Genomic DNA, 20662 nt, shown 5'->3' on the forward strand with positions numbered 1-20662 from the left:
TTTCATTCTGTAGTTTTTTACAGCATTTATGCATTTGACCACTTCGATGGATAGTTAACAATGATTGACTATATGCATAAATTCAGTCATGAGGAAATAGAGTCCCTAGAGTTTCCTCCATGGCGGGAGATGGACAACATGGAAAATTAACACGAGTACAAGCACTAAGCACCAGGAGAAAAAGAAGGCTGGCTTAGGGGGACAGAGAGGAAAGGGGGAGAGTGTGTCTACACTGGGGTCAGGAAGGGCTCGGCTCAGGGAGGTTTGAGCAGATCTCAGAGGGTGGAGGGGGCTCCCTGGACCTGGAGAGGGTGATCCACACAAAGGAAGGAGCCAGTGCAAAGGCCATGGGGCAGACGCCCAAGGTTTTCCAAGACAAACAAGGAGGCCAGGAGAGTTGGAGCTAAGCACACATGAGGGGAGTAGGGCAGACAGAGCAGGAGGAGGCCTGGTGTTACGCCCAGGGAAGGGGGGGGGGAGGACAACATGGCCCGAGGGGTTTAAGGAACCACTCCTGACTCTTTGAGGAAAACAGATAGGGAAGGGGAGGGGAGGGCAGATCCCAGGTGGGAGGCTTCTACAATAGTCCAGGCCAGAGATAACAGTGCAAGGACCAGAGTGGGAGCAGTGGGAGTGGAGAGACAGGGTCACATTCCAGACACATCTCGAAGGTGGCATCTGTGAGACCTGCTGACGGGCGGGTGTGGGTTGCAGGAGAAGAGGAGGCCTGTGCTGTGTGGGGGTGAGGAAGGGGAAGGATGGGGTCCCATTTACTGAGCTGGGGAAGACGGTGGATGCGGGTTTGGGAGACTTTGGTCGTGGACAAGCTGTGATGACCTCTCGGTGACATTACAGAGCAGCTGGATGTGCAAGTGTGAGGGTCTGTGCTAGAGGCACCAGTGTGAGGGCTGGTGGCACAGGCTGGTGAAGGCATAGGTTTATTTTATCAGGGAATGGGTGTGTCTTAAACTGGCCATTATGCTGATTCGGCCTCAGCTTCCCACTGTCAGAGAAGGGACAACACCTGTCCTGAGTCTTCACAGTGATACTTAAATCAAGTGACAGAGTGACAGACAAGATCTGTACAAGAAATGGGGGCAGAAGGAGCAGGCTGGGCAGGAAAATCCAGAGGGAAAGACAGAGTGAGCTTGAGGGACACTGAGCAGAGCAGCTGGACTAAGTGGGTGCTTGTCCGTAGGAACAGGAAGAACTCAGAGCTGAGAAAGATAAGTTTTGACTTGAGTTATCTGAGACTCTACAAAAGTTCCATCTGAATATTATTAAGGAAGTATACAGGAGTTCCTATTGTAGCTCAGTGGGTTATGAATCCGACTAGCATCCATGAGGACTAAGGTTTGATTCCTGGCCCCACTCAGTGGGTTTTAAGGATCTGACATTGCGGTGAGCAGCTGTGGTAAAGGTCACAGACGTGGCTCAGATCCCGCATTGCTGTGGCATGGTGTAGGCTGGCAGCTGTAGCTCTGATTTGACCCCTAGCCTGGGAACCTTCATATGATGCAGGTGTGGCCCTAAAAAGCAAACTATATATATATATATAGCAGGACTTCCCACTATGGCACAGTTGGTTAAGCATCCAGTGTTGCTGAAGCTGTGGCTCCAGCTCAGATTTGATCACTGGTCTAGGAACTTCTATATGCCGCAGGGTATCCAAAAAAGAAGAAGGAGAAGAAGATGAAGAGGGGGAGGGGGAAGAAGAAGTAGTAGCAGTAAACAGACAAATCAGAGTACCTGGGGGAAAAAAGAAAAGATGAGGAGAATATCCCCAAAATGGCAAGAGAACAGTCAGGTTTAAGTTGCATGTATTATATTAGAAACATTTACTTAGATTGCCTGTAATTACCTCTAGACACTCCCAGCACAAACCCCACAGGCATCCACCTAGGATACATAGCCATAGTTTTCTGCAGATGAAACCCTCATTTCTCTGTCTCTACATTAGCAAATTTGGGGAGAAAGCAAGCGACACACTGGGGTCTCCATGGTAAACAAGTCCTTTGATCTAAGTCTCATTTTCCTCTTCTACAAACTGTGTTAGAAAAACAAGAAGCACTAAACTCAAGGTTGCTGTGAGAATCAAAGAAGGCGAGCATATGAACAGCCTCCATAAATGGAGAAAGGACATGAATTAATTGTAACTTCCTACTAATCTCTGATGCCTATTTTCTCATCAAACAGACCCCATTCAAGTGGAATCACAACATGCAAAGCTCGAGACCACAAGAAGAAAGAGACTGTCTCCATCATTACCCGCCCTGAGGGCCACAAAGACACACAGGCTCCCTGCAAACTCTAAGCTGAAAGGGGGAGCATCAAATAAAAGGCAGCAATTGCTCTGTCATGAAAACTCATCATTATTTCACCTTCATTCGTTATTAGCTCAGAAGTCAATACCATCTCTGGCTCTTGGTTTTCATGAATCCTTTTAAGAGGGATTCCTGGTCTTACACACACACACACACACACACACACACACACACAGAGTTTACTTGGCCTCCACTTTACTGTTGACAGTCCTTGCAAACTGTTCTTAGATTTTACACTTTGATTTTCTGTTGTTTTGGCTTCCTTCTCAAAATAGCACCAGGTTGCAGCACAGCAATCTTAACCATGTTCTAGAAAAGGCACTTAAATCTACTCTTTGATTTAGCAGTTAGGGCATAAGGAACAGTCTTTCTCCAAGTCTTGTGGTAGGACTTTGGATATGTTTCTTATCTGGACAAGCTCCAGATAAGAAAAAATTTCAAAGTATTTGAAGGAAAATACAAATCAGGCTAATTTCCCAGCCATCAATTGCTGATCAGGTTAAAGGGAAAAGCCCGAGTTGAACATTTATTACAATCCCTCCCTCTGACAGGAAGGTGCTCTCATTCATGCTGGTTTCCTCTCAGTTCAGAAACGTCAGAGGCCCAGGCAGATGACAGGACGTGTGCAAAAGGACAGTGGGCAGGTGATGAAACCAGGCCCAGGACGCTCCTCTCTGCTACTTCCCTGCCCTGAGCCTCCCTTCCTGCCAAGGACGGAATGGGCACGAGAGGCCCTGACTCCACGTCCGGACCTGCAGCAGAACAGGAGAGGAATCCATGTTTGTAAACTTCCTATCACGTACAGAAGAATCACGTGCAGCCCAGTCCTGCAGGGCCCCTCCCACCACAGTCTTTTCAGCACAGACGCCAAGGGGTGGGTGCAGCCCCAGATCCCCGCCCACATTATTGGTCCAATCACCCCTCTTGGCTATAGCAAAGCATCTCCTTGGGGAAAATGCTGAAGGGCAGCCACTGTCCCAACACCTGATCTTCTCCAGAGATGCTGAAATGGGGGGAGAAAGACAGCCCTGAGCTTCACCAAAGGCAAGGTCATGCAAAGAAATAGCCACACAATATTTCTGGAGTCTGGGTCTCTGGAGTCTGATCTGGGCATCAGAGCTGGACTTAATTAAGTAAAGAGGAAATGCCAGAGCTGTTTATTCCACATCCCACCTTCCACTCTCACCAATCACCCATAAAAAGTTCTTTCTTATTAACTTCCTCAATTACAAGGCATCATGGCACTGTGGAAAAATAAGAAGTCTACAGCTCTGCAGAAATGGATCTGAACTTGAGCTGCAAACATTGAGGAGAGCTGTCTCATCTCTTCAGGCCTCTGTTTTACCAACTACAATATGAAGATGGTGACACTGAAGACCCTGATAAAGGATTAATAGCTCATATAGATTTTTATGCATGTGCATATGGGTATGTGAATAAGAAACTGAAAAATGATTTGCATGTGGACTCTGAATAAATCGGAGCTATTGTTCTTACCGTTTTACATTTGCTTACCTCTTCTTTTCTTTGCTTTGCATTTTTTTGGCTGTACCTACAGCATGTGAAAATTCTCGGACTAGGGATAGAGAATCAGCAGTGACCCAAGCAGTGACAACGCTGGATCCTTAACCTCTAGGCCACCAGGGAACTCCCCTCTTCTTTTCTTACACAGTATATACACTATTTAAATAAAAATCTAACTCATTCCTGCTAACTTGATATCATTCCTGCAAATGCACAATCTCCCATTAACATATAGCCAAAGAGAAAGGAGTTCCTGTCATGGTGCAGCAGAAACAAATCCGACTAGGAACCATGAGGTTGTAGGTTCGATTCCTGGCCTTGCTCAGTGGGTGAAAGATCTGGTGTTGCCATGAGCTGTGGTGTAGATCGCAGACGCAGCTCGGATCCTGTGTTGCTGTGGCTATGGTGTAAGCCAGCAGCTGTAGCTCCCATTCAACCCCTAGCCTGGGAACCTCCATATGCCACAGGTGTGGCCCTAAAAAACCAAAAAAATAAAACCCATATAACCAAAGAGAAAGAAATGGAAGCCACAGAATGAGCAATTCTTCTTTGTCCTCATAATCATACCATGCTACTCATCTGATACAATCTATGATGTTCAAGCCACTGTTCAAGAAAAATTATGATTGCCTCACCAAGCAAGTTTGGAGCCTTCAACACCACACTTCTGAAAGTCTGTCCCAGCCTCCTCCTTACGGTACAAAAGAATAGTCGGATATGCAGACTGCACTGAACAGACTCCCGGGTGAGGCCTTTAACGCTATTATTCACTGTTTTTTTATTACCCAAGAGGGTAACATTCTATTCATTGGTATTACATTTTCTTTCTTTTTGCCAAATTATATTCTCCTATCAAGTAAGTTCAGTTTTCATCATCCATTCACTAATTTCATTTAAATCCCAACATAGTTTCATCTTGCCATTCTGAAAACAAGCTCTCCCCAGTGAAATGATGCAATATCAAGAAGAAATTTTAAAGAATTCCATTTTCTTTTAAATACTAAATTACAAGTAAAAAACCAAGTGCAGAGGAAAACCTAGAGACTGAAAAGGGTGGAGGAGGCATCAGCCATGTGCAGAGACAGAGCTCATGTGAGTCAGAGTCAAACTAATGGTGAAGGGGATTCCTCAGTGAGCTGATTGACAAAACCTAAGTATGGACCAGAAGGTTGAAAATATTCAGGAAGGTGGGTTATTGTTCAGGTAAAATAATGTGGTGAATTTTTTTCCAAAGACTTTCCGATCTTTTAGAGAAACCTAATGAAATATTTACAAATGAACTAATCTAAAGTCTAGGATTGGCTTCATAATAATTTGGGGGTGGAGGTGGGGCTGGCCGAGGGCAGAGGTAGAGATGGAACAAGACTGGCTGCCAGTGATACTGGATAAAGCAGGGGGCGGGTACGTGAGGGTTCGTTACTCTGTGCTGTCCGGTTTTGCAAATTTTTCTAACTGTCCATTAAAAAAAAGGTAAGGGACTTCCCTAGTGCTCTAGTTGTTAGGATTTGGCACTTTGGTCACTGCAGCCTGGTTTCAATTCCTGCTCTGGGAACTGAGATCCCCTATCAAGCACTGTACATTATGGACAAAATAATAAATAAATAACAGAGAATTAACCTTTGCAAAATGAAACAACCCCACCCCAAAAGGGGATCTCAGTTATCTCATCAGGATTAAAATAGCAGCGTATATGCTTGCATATTTACCCAGGAGGACAGCTTAGATTATTAAGCAAAGATCAAAGATCTTTCAATAAAAAAAGAACTTTCAACGAACCTTAGTAGTTTAAGCCAACAGTATTACTATCATTTGAAATTCAAGTACATGCAACTCAGAAGTCATTACTCACCTCTTCCAGAGCACAAGCCTTTAGTACTTTTTCATATCGGTCTTTTTCATATTTCTTCCCAAATAAAATATTACTCCTCACGGTTCCGGGAAACAGCCAGGGCTGCTGAGGAACATACGCGATCCTCCCGCGCACGGTGACCTCCCCCTGACTCGGGGGCAGCTCCCCCAGCACCGCACTCAACAGTGACGACTGAAACAGACGCAAACACACCTGTGAGCAGGCAGCACCCAGGACAGAAAAAGCCCCGCAGCACAGCTTCCCTGCCCTGGGCGCTTGATAAACAATAGAACCTTTCATTCAGAGTAGGATAGAGTGGAGTCCTGGTAGTAGGGACAAAAAATTTGAAAATAACACTATTGGTAAATTTAAAGTAATGATTGAAAAGGAATACTAATAAAATACTCTAATAATCTCCACTCCTCAGGAGTTTCCCCCGAATGAAGTGCTATAGTCACCAAAGACTAATTAAGAATGTTTAACACTCCTAACTAGCAGAGAGCCCAGCAGGATGTATGTTTCAGGTATCTGGTGTTTAATGCAGTTGTTCCTGCATCTGAGGATCTTTTTTTTTTTTTTTTGACCACACCAGCAGCATGCGGAAGTTACCAGGCCAGAAACTGAACCTAGGCCACAGTTGCAGCCAGTGTCACAGCTGCAGCAACATGGGATCCTTAACCCCCTGCACCACAAGGAAACATCACTGAGTATCCTTTACTTGACAAGCACTTGTTCTTAAAAAGCTATGTGAGGAATATATCCAAAGATGATTATTTAAAAGAACTCTGGGAGTTTCTCCTGTGATGCAATGGGATGCAGCGATGTCTCTGGAGCGCTGGGTTCGATCCCCTGCCAACACAGTAAGTTAAGGATCCAGCATTGCCAAAGCTCTGGCATAGGTTGCAACTGTGGCTCAGATCTGATGCCTGGCCTGTTAACTACATATGCCTCAGGGCTGCCAAAAAAGTAAAAACAAAATTTTTTAAAAAGAACAAAGACAAAACAAAGAGAGAGAGAGAGAGAGAGAAAAGAAATCTGCTGGGCACTGTGTCCAAGGACCAAAGTCCATTCCGGAGGAACCGTCACCCTCGCATGGACACAGCCCATGCAACACAGGACACCAGTGCACGTGCACATCCTCCACATCTTCTACACACACAGGGGACGTGCCTGTGTCCACACCACCAGGGAACTCGCCACACAGGGCTGAAATAACCTGCCTGCGTCTCTGTGTCGCCCCGGAACCTGGCTGCCTCTGGAGGGCAGGGGGGCGGGGGCTCGCTCACGTCTGTGTCTCTGGCTCCAGCCCGTGGCTGCATGTTCACCACATGTGACTGACAGGCCAGGTCCACTCACAGGAGGAGATGCTCAAAGCTTCCCAAACAGCCTTGACAGCCTCCTAACTTCCTGGAGGGGCCACCGTGACAAAGAGAAGTCCCCATGTCTCAGTCTGTCCTGAATAGCTGTCACATAATCATTTCCTTCACTGGGACATGCAGATTCCCAACAAGCAGTTCCAGCTGTGCGACTAAAAGCACCAAGAAGGAAAACATAATAAGCATTTGTCCAGGTTTGTTTGGCCATGCAACCTTCTGGCAGAACTAATCTTCCATGGAACATGCTTAGAGAAACACTGTTCTAGATACACCCAGTTCAAACTGTGTCATACACAGCTTTGGATTCAGTTCTGAGAATTAGGGGTTGTGGCATTGCATCAAGCTGTCTGAAGGCATCATAACTTACCTTTCCTGCTCCTACAGGTCCGACCACAGCTAACAGTTCCCCAGGTCTGATAGTAAAGGAAAGGCCTTGGAGGGTTGGGGTTTCAGATGCCTATAAAAGAAAAGTTCACGAAAATGTGCCCATTTCAATAAAATAACACAAACTGCTTCAGAAAGTGGAGACAATAACATAATCGTCAATGACACGATAATGTAGCCCACATTTTCCTCCTTCCTGTGTGAAGATACTGTGTCCTGCAGGCCTTTTCATCCGATCACATCTCTCTAAGGGTTTGAAGCAGCTTAGCACCTTTAGGAAAGATCCTTCTCTTACCAGATTTCCACAGGGACACAGCCCTAGACACCCACAGAATTTAAGTAGTTGAAATGACAAGACACCTGCTTGAAGTACAAACTGCTTGATGCACACTAGCATATTAAATTAATGTACTTCAAAGACTATTCAGTGTGGGAGGTTGTTAATCATTTATAGAAATTTTCATTATGACCCCTTGATTTTAGACTAGAACTAGCTCAGTCTCCACAAGCGGGCAGCATAAGTACATGGCCTGCCTGGTCTTTTACTAATAAATAGTTTTAAATCTCTCCATTTTCATTTGATAAAGAATGAACCTCGGTCATGCCCAGCAAGCAAAGGAGCACTCTAGATGATAATGTCACTCTTGGTAAACTAACTCTTATAAATAATGGTCAAAGGACTAACATCACAAGAGCTCTAATTTAGCTCCAACATCAAAAAAATGGGAAATAAAGAAATTAACTATGATATTGTGGGTCAGAATGGTAAAGCTTCAATTTTATACATGTTACATGTGTCAACTGTCCTGAATAACCAGGGGCAATAAATTACTTCTACTGTGAAAAACAAACAAAAAACAAGAAGGTATGTGCAACGGCACCCAATCCAAGGAGAGGAAGGAGAAGAAAGTATTCATCATGCCATCACAGGTCATAGTCCTGAGAGACTGAAGGGTGAGTATAGGTCCTCACATAGCCTAATTGTGTTAAGAAAATTGTCAGTAACTGTTAATGCTTTTAAAAAAGTTAAATCAGCTATAACAGAAAAAAATAGAAATCATTACAAAAAATTATCAAATAAATAGTTATGGCTAATAATTCAACAAAAAAAAAGGGCAATTACATGTGATTAAGTAAAATGCTCAAAAGCACAGAGACTGGATAAACAAGTCTGAATAATCTTCAAAATGAAAAATTTATCTGGGAGTCCTTTTTGTGGTTCAGTGGTAACAAACCCAACTAGTATCCATGAGGACTCAATACCTGGCCTTGCTCAGTGGCTTAAGGATCTGGCGTCGCTGTGAGCTGTGGTGTAGGTCACAGACACAGTTTGGATCCCCCAAGTTGCTATGGCTGTGGTGTAGGCCAGCAGCTATAGCTCCCATTCGACCTCTAGCCTGGGAACTTCCATATGCCAGGCTACAGGCTGTGCTCCGGATGGAGGACTCTCTGGTGGAAGCACCACCTCCCTGAGTCCCTCCAGCTCTGGGGTGGGAGCAGCTTCCTGCCATTGCTAATCTCTAGGTTGCCTCATCCACCATCATTTTGTCCTTTTTGCTTTTTTTTTTCCTCTAATTCCCTGCATGGAATCCCCTCTCTAGTCGTGTGTATTCTCCTGACTAACCCACACTGATACAGGAGCATGCGCATAGAGGACCATGGGAGCTGGGGGCGGGGGAATGGGGGTTGGGGAGCCAGGGGGAGTGTTTCAGTTGTCAGTAAAGGGGCAGCACTGGGTCCATTGTTTTGCACTTTTTGTTTTTTTTCCTCTAATTCCATGCATGGAATCTCTCTCCTGTGGTGTGTGTTCTCCTGAAGAATCCACACTGATACAGGAGGATGTGCACAGAGGACCATGGGACTCAGGGGTGGGGGTGGGGGAGGGCTTCAGTTGTCAGTAAAGGGGCAGCACCGGGTGGGCAATAGTGACAACTACTTGAGAGCAGCCCCTGCTCTTTCTTCTGTTTGCCTGAACGTCACAAATAAACCAAGTGTTGGAAAATCACCAGTCCTACCTGTCGGCTTGCCACACAGGGCAACCCTTCACCTGGGAATCCCTGGGGCTGACCACGCCTCTTGCTGCCTCCTCCCTGCCCCTTGCTGCCACCAAAGTAGCTAGCATCACCCAGCAGCTTAGGAGGGGGGCCCCATCCTACCCCCTTGCAAAGATCCAGATCACAGCCTCACTCAGTGTGTGGCAGTAAGATGCTCTGAGAGCATCAAGGCAAAACTATGTGCACTGATTCTCCAAAGTCTCTATAATTATTTGTCTATAACAAATAATTACCTAGTTATCAGTTAACCCACTTTACACTGCAGCATTTTGTCTGTCCAATCCTGTAAATTCTAATGTTATAAACAGATATACTTTAAGTTTAAAAAGTGCTAATATTTTGAAAGCTCTCTTGAAAATCAGACAGAGAGCAACATGTCAAATGTCTCAGACTGATTTTATAATTAATCTCCATTAGTTGCAAACCTTATTCCTGATTTTGAGAATTTTTATAACATACTTTCAATAAATAAACAAGCCACAGTTTACGCCATGTGTAAATTTTAAAATTCTCCAATAAACCTGTGTCATCAGTTGTCCACCTTGGAATGGAGGACTTGTTACCTTGTCCCAAAAAGCAGTGAAATCATGCATGTGTACTATCGCTTCACCATCTGATGGCAGCTGAGGGTTGTGCTGTGATGTCTCCTCAAGTAACAGAAAGTTCTACAGAAAAAGGAAAGACAGATTGTTTAAACTACAGGAACAGAGCACAAACAAAAATAATTATTTTCGTAGAATTTGCTGTAAAAATCTTTATTCAGCCTATATATCATTTTGCCAACTGTACTTAATGTGTTGGTTCACTTCAACACATACTAAATAATATATAGAATAACATATACCATTATTACTGTATATAGTATATACAACCATATAATAAGTACATCTAGTATACTTAGAGTATATATGTGTGTGTGTGTGTGTGTGTGTGTGTGAACAAAATAAAGAGTTCCTGGCCACAAGGAAAGCTGTAATTTGGTCAGTACGTAAACTGGTTCCTCCTTTAAGGAGAAAATATGGCTCCAAACTCAAACACATTTAGAACCGGAACATGTTCATCGTTTAATTTTTGTGTTACTAACAACACACAAGGGAGTTGGTAGGAAATGATTCCATAAATATTCACTGAATCCCACCATGTGTCAAGCACATGACATGCTAGGAACACAGAGAGGAAAGCCATTCCCAGGCCTTCGGGAATCAGGTGTCACAGGACTAGCTGGGAGCACAAGACCTCCAGCAGAGACTCAGAAGGAAAATCCTGGTTCTGCCAATTTGGGGTCATGACCTTTACCCACTTAAGTACACTCTGCTCTGCTCCTCAAGGTGTTAAATTGACATCACTGCTTATCATTAACTACCACTTAAGTCATTGTTCTAAAAATGAAATGCTCTTGTTATGTTTCTATCTCTCAACAAACGCTTTACAAGCATCTTCTCACAATCACTGGTCTCTTCTCCTTGGTCAGTGCCCTCTCTCCTCTACAGCAGGAATGGCCCATCTTCTGCTTCTTGCTATTTTCACACCACTTAGCAGCTACTCAAGACAATGTAGCTGAATAAAACCAAGCCCTGGGAACCACTATACAGCTAACATAATCACATGCCTGAAAACTCTCTCTTACCCTGCAAATACTAGATATAATTCAACGGGGAAATCTGCAGTGGTAGAGAAACTGAATAAACAACTGAGACCACCCCCCACCCAAGAACTGTGAACTGAACGTGAGCATAGGCTGCTGGCTCTCCTCCAAATCTGCCCTTGATCTGTGGAAACATACCAGGATTTTTGCTGTCAAGTGACAGCCTGGAGGGAGAACCTCACCCTCCAGCCTCTCAAGCAGACAGATGCAGCCATGAAACTAATTCCAGGTCAGGGGAAAATGACAATGTCCAAGACTTATATCCACCCCAGGCCTGGGCCTTGGAGGCTGCCAGCTCGGTCAAGGCCCGATGCAGTGGAGTAACAAGAAAGAGTCTGGGTTCCTAGCACCATGGACGATCACACTAGCCACAGACTCGGTAGGGGTTGAACTGTATCCCCACCAAAAGATACACTGAAGTCCTAACCCCAGTTACCTCAAAAAGTGACTTTATTTGGAAATAGGGTTGTTGCAGATGTAATCAGTTAAGGTGAGATCACACTGGCATAGGGTGGGTCCCGAGTCCAATGTGAGTGGTGTCCTTATAAGAAGAGAGACACAGGGAGTTCCCATTGTGGCTCAGCAAGCTATGAAACCAACCAGTATTCATGAGGATGTGAGTTCGATCCCTGGCCTCACTCAGTGGGCTGAGGATCCTTCACTGCCATGAGCTGTGGTGTAGGTTGCAGATGCAGCTTGGATCTGGCATTGCTGTGGCTGCGGTGTTGGCCGGCAGCTACACCTGATTCAACCCCTAGCCTGGGAACCTCCATATGCCGCAGGTGGCCTTAAAACACACACACACACACACACACACACACACACAAATACAAGAAAAAGAAGAGAGATGTAGAGACAGACAAACAAGCAGAAAACGGCCACGTGATGATGGAGACAGAGGCTGGAGTGATGGCAGCTACAAGCCAAGGAACATCCAAGTTTGCCCACAACCATCAGAACTACTAGGAGAGGCACAGAAGATTCCCCCTCATAGGATTCAGAAGGACTGTGACCCTGCTGACACCTTGATGTTAGATATCTAGCTTCCAAGATGCTCAACAATAAATTTCTGTGGTTTTTAAGCCATGTGGTTTGTGGGACTTTGTTATGGTTTCCCCAGGAAACCTGCAGAGAGACTTACAAGGATTCTTGTGTGAGAGAAAAACCACCTGTGTAAGCGTTATAGACTTCAATTCCCCTTCAAGGAGATTAAAACTAAAATGCCCCTTCCCCTACCTGGACCAGCCTGGGTTGCTCACTCCCTGCTAGAGAAGGAATGTCACCCACTCCTCACCTGGCCACCATATAACCTGTTTCCCAAGCAAATAAGGTATCCTGCCCAAGGGCCAATCAGATCAAATACACCCCCTATACAGAGATTAAAACAACACTCAGCCCTTACACATGGCGCAGGGCAGTAGGGACAGGAAATTACTGGGCCTGGGGCAAGAGAACAGGAGTCTCCCAACAAGTCCATGATACACGGATATAAGGAAAGACCCAGTTGCAGCCAAGACCAGTCCCTACCCCAGGGCAGCCCTCTCTCTCTGAGGGAGTAAATGAAACATCCTATACACTGCTACCTGACCCCTGATTGCTTGGTTGCAGCCTCCATCCCTGTGCAGCAAGACTGCTGGGTCTCTCCTGGTGCTGCTGCAGCACCTCCAGCCTGAACAACCTCCTGCCAAATGGCCTGCCTCCATCCTTGTGCAACAAAGCCCACTGGCTCTATCCAGTGATTCTCAGCCTGCACAACCAAATCCTTGTTGTGCGTAGGCAAGGACAAAGGAGATAGAGCAGAGCAGATTAACATGGTAATTCTAGGACCCAGAGGCAAACTGAATCTCAACCAACACAGGGAGCAACTGAAGCAAGAATGTGTGGGTGTGTGAGAAAGAAAACATAAACAGTAATCTACTACACTAAACAAAATAACATCCTTCAGGTCTTTGACACCCTGGTCTATCATGCCACCAAGCTACAAATTTGATTTCAACCTTTCACTTCAAAAGAACAGGTAATAGCTGAACATGAAAACCTGCTTCTGTGCAAGAAAAAGACACTATGCCTGCGTTTCTCTCAAAGACCAGCTGGTGGGAGACATGTTCCTTCCTCCTCTATCCAGGCTTCCTGAGAACCTCAACCCCCTGCAAGGCTACTCCCACCTGCCCCATCCCATGTCCAGCAGGAGGCAGGACAGACAGCAGTCTGAGGACCCCTCTGGAAGCTGACAACCACTGCAGCCTGAGTTCTCTCCACACAGCCTCCCTCATCATCAGTCAGGTACCAGATCTCGCCTGCTATGCCACAGCTCACATCTCTCCCAATTCTCTTTTCCTCTTGAACCAACATAATTTCAGAATCTCACTGTTAATTGTTTCAAATACTGATACAAATTCTTTTGCTGGTTCCTTCCCCAGCCCTCACCACCAAAACTACCCCAACATACCCCCTCTCCTGATCTCTTTACAACACCTCTGAGAATGTCCACCAGGCTCAACACCCCCAGCGACCCATCAGCACCTAAGTCTACAGAACCCAAGTGGCCCCTGCCTAGATGCCCTGAGTACTGATCCCACCCATCCTTCCTGCCCATCTCAAATGCTAATCCTCCTGGGAATCAGCTCGGGATGTCCGCAGCTGGCACTGCCCTCCCTACTTCCAAATCCCCACAGGGGTGTGAAGTCCCACAGAGGGGAGAGACTACATCATTCACGCACTTACAGACACAGTCCCAACTCCAGCGAACACTGAACTTACACAGAGTCATTGTGCTTTATCGGCTAAAGGAAGGAACAGAATGTGTGGCTGGTTCAAATCAGCCCGACCATTGACTGCATGGCTACAGCTTTACATAGTTGGAGCTATCACAGCTAAAAGCAAAGGGTTATATGTGCATGTTATACATCCTGTCTACACAAAACCAAATTCCAGTTTCAGTTTAGGTCTGTTATCAAGACAAAAAATTCAATGCTCAGCATGTGTATAGAACAAAAATCCCCCCACTTTACAAAAAAAAAAAAAAGAAAGAAAGAAAGGAAAGAAAAGAAAGAGTACGTCCTAAGTAAGGAATTAAGTCTGTTGAGCACTTGTACACAAACAAGAGGTCTGAGTGGGGAAAGAAGTCACAATCCTCCAGGGGTTAGATGAGACCCCATCCAACATATGACTGGCTTGTAAAGGTGCCAGAAATGCTGGCTGCATTTTCCCCAGTACTCAGGCTAATGAAAACACTGAAAGTAAACTGCCATTACCCTCTTAAAGTGCAGACCCAGAACAGGTCATGCGGGAAAGTGCCAACATCAGAACTACAGCCAAAAACATTTCTGAGTGGCTGGTAGGGGGAAACCTGAGCAGCTCTGTGACCAGGAGAACATCAGAGACACATTTTGTGGGATTAAAAGTCGCTGATAAAAAAGTGAGGGTGGGAGTCACTGAAGACTTTCACTGCTTTGAAGTTAAGATAGGTTTTCCTTTCAATAGATTTTAGTCCTAACAAGGTCCTTTCATATTTGCTAAAGCCCATTCTGGCTTTGCGTGCTTCTTTCTACAACTAGGACAATGTTTCCAAAATGTGGATTATTTGCAGGTACAAAGGGGCACTTGTACACAGGTACCCTGAGCCTCAGCCAAGACCTAATCACTCAGAAAATCCAAGGTGTGGTCATTTAGTTTTGATAAGCACTCTAGGTAATTCTGATGAACAAGGGAAATAAAGGTTTTAAGGGTTGTAGAAACTACATGGGCTGAAAAGGGTCTATGATCTATATAGAAAAAAAAATATTTCAATGATTACTTCAAGCCACCATGAAGCAGTCTGCTGTGCTAACACCTACCCTGGCCCCCATTCTTCTTCTCAGCCATCTGTCCCATCTTTAGTGAAAATAAAGGACAGATCTCCTAATTCCTAGACCCCCTTCCGCCAGAAATTTTATGTACATAAGGGAAAACGTAAGGTTTTTGCTTAAATCAAAAAACGCTTTCTTCATCAGGACATAAGCAGCTTGACAAAGTCAGCCTCAGGAACATTTAAAAGTTTTCAGCAGGTCATAAATGTTACTGTACACATCTGCATGGGAAGGAATTTCAAGCCTCAGACAGTTCAGCGGCATTTAGAGGGAAAATAAATCAAAAACTCCTACTCAGATAATTGAGCACAACATCCTGAAAATCTTCTGAATGGATCCCTTTCAGCTTACACTCCTTGGTGCATCACATAATCCATCAGAGAGTCAGTTATCACTTTTTCCACTAAAACCATGTTTAACGGTTAGGCATCTGCCCAATCACAGACACGATAGAGCTGGATGGTTTGCTCAGAGGCATATCCCTGAGCACCTGCTCTCTGTGAGAAGTATGAAGATGAACAAGGCCCTGTATCTGCCCTTTAGATAAGTCCAGATTCAGGGAGGGAAAGAAATCCATAAACACGTAGCTTAGTGAGTTCAGAGTCACATTCAGGGGCTCAAAGGAAGAGATGGGGACTCAACAGGGTTTGAGGATTAATTTTACATCAACTTGGCTAAACCACAGCCCCACACTCACTATCACACACGTCGCAGTGAAAGTATTGTTCAGAAGAGATCAACATTTACATCCGTGGACTTGGAGTAAAGCAGCGTGGATCCTCCACAGCGTGGCTGGGCCTCGTCCAATGAGTCAGAGGCCTTAAGAGCAAAAAGACTGAGCAGCTCCAAGGAGGAGAATTCTGTCTCAAGATCACCTCCAGACTAGGTGCATTTTAGCTAAAGCATCATGGTTTTAATCTTCTTTTTCTTCACGAAGGCCAGCAAGACAGTCAGACTAATGTTGTTAACCAAGCAAGACTGAGAGTTTCTAATTATCTACAAGGCCCAGGAACCGAGCCCAGGAGCCAGGCCAACAGAGTGTGCATGAACACAGGCTGTGCAGGGCCAGCTTCTCTCTGTAAAGGCAGGTCCACCAAACCCAGTCAGGCTGGTCTGAGATTCACAGACAGACACACACAACAAGGGGACAATTCAGATCTATTCCCACTCTGGATAAGGTCCAGTCTCCGGGGACCCCCACCCTTTCCAGGGCCCAAAGTTCCAGAAATGCCTGACTCCACTCTGCCCCCTCCTCTGCATTTCTCTGGCTGCTGGTACAGGCTGAGCCACCCTGGGCCTCTGTGGGATCCCAGCTGTCTCCTATAACTGTTGTTTTAGTCAATCCAGTATTTATTTGATCTCCAACATGGGCCAGACATTGTGCAAAAGAACTGCCAGATAGAGTCTGCAGTCAGGGGGCTTAGAACACTCCTGGGAAGTTAGATCACCCATGTGACATGTGCTGGGCAGTGTAGCACTGGCTGTGCACAGAGATGGAAGCCCTAGATCAGCAGAAACACCAATGCTGGGAGGGGTCATGGGGCTGCGGGAGGGCTCAGCAGCATTTGCTTAAATCTAGGACAGAAGAGAGGGCAGCCCAGGGGGCCAGACTGAGGGAACAAAGACCCCAAAGTGGGGTTAAACATGGAAGGTCACAGAAACAACCCTCCAAGCCCCCCAACCAGAGTGGAGGGCCATGTACTGGGAAACAGAGCAGCCAGTGGAGCCTAGAGTTTAAAATTTTGATTCTGCAGGAAACAGGGAAACTTTGAAGGTCTGTCTTCAGGGTAAGAATAGACGATGAAAACCACACTTAAGGAGACAATCCTCATGCCAGAAGCTATGAAGAATGCAATGTAACCATGGTTAGGAAACCAGGCTTTGGGCAGAATCCTAGTTCTGTCATTTACAGGCTATGTGAGGACAGGTGAGCTGTTTCACCTGTTATGGGAACCTGTTTCCCGATCTGTGAAATGGGACACTAATGCTTATCTCATTCACCTGCTGTCAGGATTTAATGAGATGATCAGTAAAGGCTGCAAGAGCTCCTGGACCACATAGCAAGCCCTGGTGGTAGTGATGGAAGACAGAAGCTGCTGCAATAACAAAACAGCAAACAGCAGCACACTACATGTGTGAAGCCACCATCTGGACAGATTAGTGTCACTGAGAATGTCACCACAGTCCAAGTGCATTTCCAAATGTCCTCTTTCAAGAAGTGAAGGCCCTGAAAAAGGAAGTTTATTGAACAGCATGGAGCATCCCTTAACGGCGCTGCTAGAAGTCCCCATCAGAGAGAATGATGAATTCAGGGGACCAAAACTGACTTCGTCTGACTGATCTGTTTTATGAGTAGTAGTTTTTTTATAGTATAGAAAAAAAAAATCTCACCTTACATGAAAAGACCCCAAAATAATATATAATCAATATAATCATACCCAGAGCTATATGAGGTCACTAAAGATCTATTATTACCCCATCCATCACTGTGAAGAAGTAGGAACCAAACAAATTAGATTTATGATAAAGCCCAGAACTCAAGCTCATGCCCAGGCAGCTCACAGAGCCCATTTATCCTCATTTGAGACCTAATCATCAGCACAAAAGTACTTGAGCACCTGCAGGGAGCCAGGCCCTTGTCCTGAAGATGTAAATTATTTGTCCCCAGTATTTAGGGACAGTTAGGAAAAGAAGACAGTGGGGATGGTGGGAATCACACCTGTGAAAGGAAGAGGCAGCTGGAGAGGTTCAAGCAGAAAGGGAAAAGAGGACAGGGACGAGGAGGCAGATCCAAAAGGCGAGCTCAGCCCTCCACAAGCAAGGCAACCACAGAGCCAAGAACCCACTGTAGACACAAAACTAACGGAGGCTGAGCCCTTCCTCCTGCCCAGGAGCAGGGACCACTCAGCAAGCGCCTTCCTTACTGGCCCAGAGAGAGTCCTGCTCCCCCAGGACTTCGCCCTGTCGCTACCCAGTCATTCGCGTCAGCACAGACGATGGATCTGTTTGCTGCTCCTGCTCTGAACATTTTAATCGCCTGCCGTCATCACTGCTCACCAGAGTCCTGTGCCACTGCTACTGTTCCTCCTGCCCAGAAATGAGCAGGGACCTTACAGGACCTGTAACAACTCCACCTAAGACAACAGGGGAGGACACAGGACAATGTGGAACCACGACCAGCTCTGGCACTGAGAGAGTTAAATCTCACCTAACTAGACCAGTGACCCAAATAAAAGAAGCAATTTTATGTACAATCTACCTACAACTTAAAAAAACCTGTCACCAAACCTTGACTCTTTGGATGCTGACGACTGCCTCGGACACCTTCTCGACGGCCATGGGGAAATGGAGGGTGCCTGTCAACCGCAGAGCCTCGAACAGTGTCACCACCACAAACACTTGGCTGGCTGTGATCACGTTGCCAAGGACTTCACTGGTGATGAAGGTGACAAAAACCATGATTTTGCTCAGAGCAAAAAATGATGCCAAATTCAGTCCTCTAAGGTAGGAACTTCTCAGAATCTTGGAAACTTCCTTCCTGGAAAAGAGAGGAGGAAACAGGTTTTAAAGAAGCATCAACAGTCAAGTCATGAATTCCAAAGCCTTGTGGGGTGGGGGGGGCCTTTCGAGGGGATGGACACGGATTAAGAGAAACCACCCCCACAGCATGGAGACACTACACAGTGCACACCCGGGGGTCTGCCCGACACAAGGACCACACACCTCATCACCCCATCTTGCTTCCAAATAAAGGGAGGCTGAAGGTCACATTTTAAACATTCTGGGTCACTGAGACCGAGTTGGAACATTCATTCAGCAAGCACTGGGAACCACAAGTCCTATGCTGGCTCCTCGCTGATGACAGAGACACAGCCCAGCCCCTCCAGGAGCTCGTGAACTCGTGGAGGAAGAGAAGAGGCAACCCCAGCCTGGGAGACACCGAGACACTCAACAGAGGGAGCCAGCACAGCCCCAGAGAGCACAGAGCAGAGCCTGGAACCCGGAGCTGTGGAGTCAGGGCGAGTCGCACACGCGTGGAACCTGAGAAGACGAGCTGGAGTCGATCAGGTCTGGTGGAGGCCAGAGAAGAAGGAAGATGAGAGTGTGTTCCAGGCAGAGGACAGGGTACCTGGGAAGGTGCGAAGGTGAGAGGTGAAAGGGCACTGTGGAGAGGTACAAGCCCCTTGTGCTGGAGTATAAGCACTCATCAGACACTTACATGAAAGGTGGGGAAAATTCCACACATAAAGCAAAGCAAAAAGAACAGTATTTCATGGCTCTGGAATGAAGAATACTGATTGGCAAAATTTGGGCTGAAACAGGTATATCCAACATCTATAATCGCCCCCATTTGTGGTACATTAACTTAAATGACAGTTTTAGTTTAAACATCATCATCTTGCAGTTCTTGTTGTGCCTCCATGGTAATGACCCCCACTAGTATCCATGAGGATGCGGGTTCAATCCCTGGTCCCACTCAATGGGTTAAGGATCCAGCATTGCCCCAAACTACAGTGTAGTTTCAGATGTGTCTTGGATCTGGCGTTGCTGTGGCACAGGCAGGTAGCTTCAGTTCCAATTCCACCCTGGGCCTGGGAACTTCCATTTGCCCTGGGTGCAGCCCTAAATAAATAAATAAACAAACAAACAAACATCAATCTCAAACACTAACATCTTAGAACCATTGCTCATTTGGGATTTGCAGTACTAAGAAATATTTGGAATGTCATTTCTGCATAAGTGAGAAGCAGATAGATTTTTCCTTTAAGAAGAATGTACAAGGAAGAGGAGGTTAAAATAACGTCTCCACTATTCTATTAACCACACAGCCACATGTGGAGGGTGGTGAGGGGATGGATAGTATTTAAAATTCACGTTAATGTGAAAACTCGATTAAGATTTCTAAATTCATTCAGTAAAAATGGGGGGGGGGTACAAAAATATGGTGACATGTAGTAAAACTTACCTTCTCAATCTGGCAATAAGATCCATAATTGACTTTTCCCAAGTGTACATTTTTACTGTTCTGATGCCAGTTATAACTTCACTCATGGTCCTGATCCTGACATCTGTGTAAGCTGCAGTCTTACTCCTGAGGGGACAGACGTGAGGGGTGAGCCCTAGTGACCACAGCCCAACTTTCTGTAGCAGCAGCAGCAGGGGGCACAGGGAGGGACCAGGAATCACATGATTCCCTGCAGCCCTTTTGTGCTGATGACACAGGCAGGTCCTACTCAAAGTACAAATGGAGAAAGACTTCAATGAGCCAACCCTTCAGCCCAATTCAACAAGCACCTTGGAGAACTTGCAGGATCGGCTACGGAAGACCTGAAATGAGTCGGATACAAACCGTCTCCACAAGGAGGTCACAGTTGGGCAGGGAAGACAGAAAGGCATCTAACAGGAAGACAGGCTGTGCTGTCATAACAGAGGAGTGAAGAGTGGGGAGCAGAAAAGATGGGGCTGTTATTTCTAAAGGGAAAGGAGAGCAAGAATATCCTCAGAGACCCTTTAGCACTGGAACAGGCCCGCAAAGGATAAGGAACATCTCTCCACTGAAGAGATGGGAAAGGAAATCCCAAGAAGAGAAGAATAACACACAGAAATGCACCAAAACCACCACCACAACTCAATGTTCATCACCTGACACCCTGGACA

General features: G+C 45.8%; 1 protein-coding gene across 2 annotated transcripts in view; it reads right to left on the reverse strand.

Moving 5' to 3' along the window:
• Positions 1-20662, reverse strand: part of LOC100518860 (multidrug resistance-associated protein 4-like) — a 168193-nt gene that overhangs the window by 121266 nt on the left and 26265 nt on the right. For both annotated transcript variants that reach the window (XM_021082087.1, XM_021082086.1), the window contains exons 7-11: positions 19971-20096; positions 18293-18542; positions 10075-10176; positions 7441-7530; positions 5698-5889 (exon numbers count right to left, since the gene is read on the reverse strand). In XM_021082087.1, coding sequence (XP_020937746.1) covers positions 5698-5889; positions 7441-7530; positions 10075-10176; positions 18293-18542; positions 19971-20096 — 760 coding nt within the window. The remainder of the gene's footprint in view (positions 1-5697; positions 5890-7440; positions 7531-10074; positions 10177-18292; positions 18543-19970; positions 20097-20662) is intronic.

Source organism: Sus scrofa, unplaced genomic scaffold (assembly GCF_000003025.6).
Source record: "Sus scrofa isolate TJ Tabasco breed Duroc unplaced genomic scaffold, Sscrofa11.1 Contig490, whole genome shotgun sequence".
In the NCBI taxonomy this organism is placed as follows: domain Eukaryota; kingdom Metazoa; phylum Chordata; class Mammalia; order Artiodactyla; family Suidae; genus Sus; species Sus scrofa.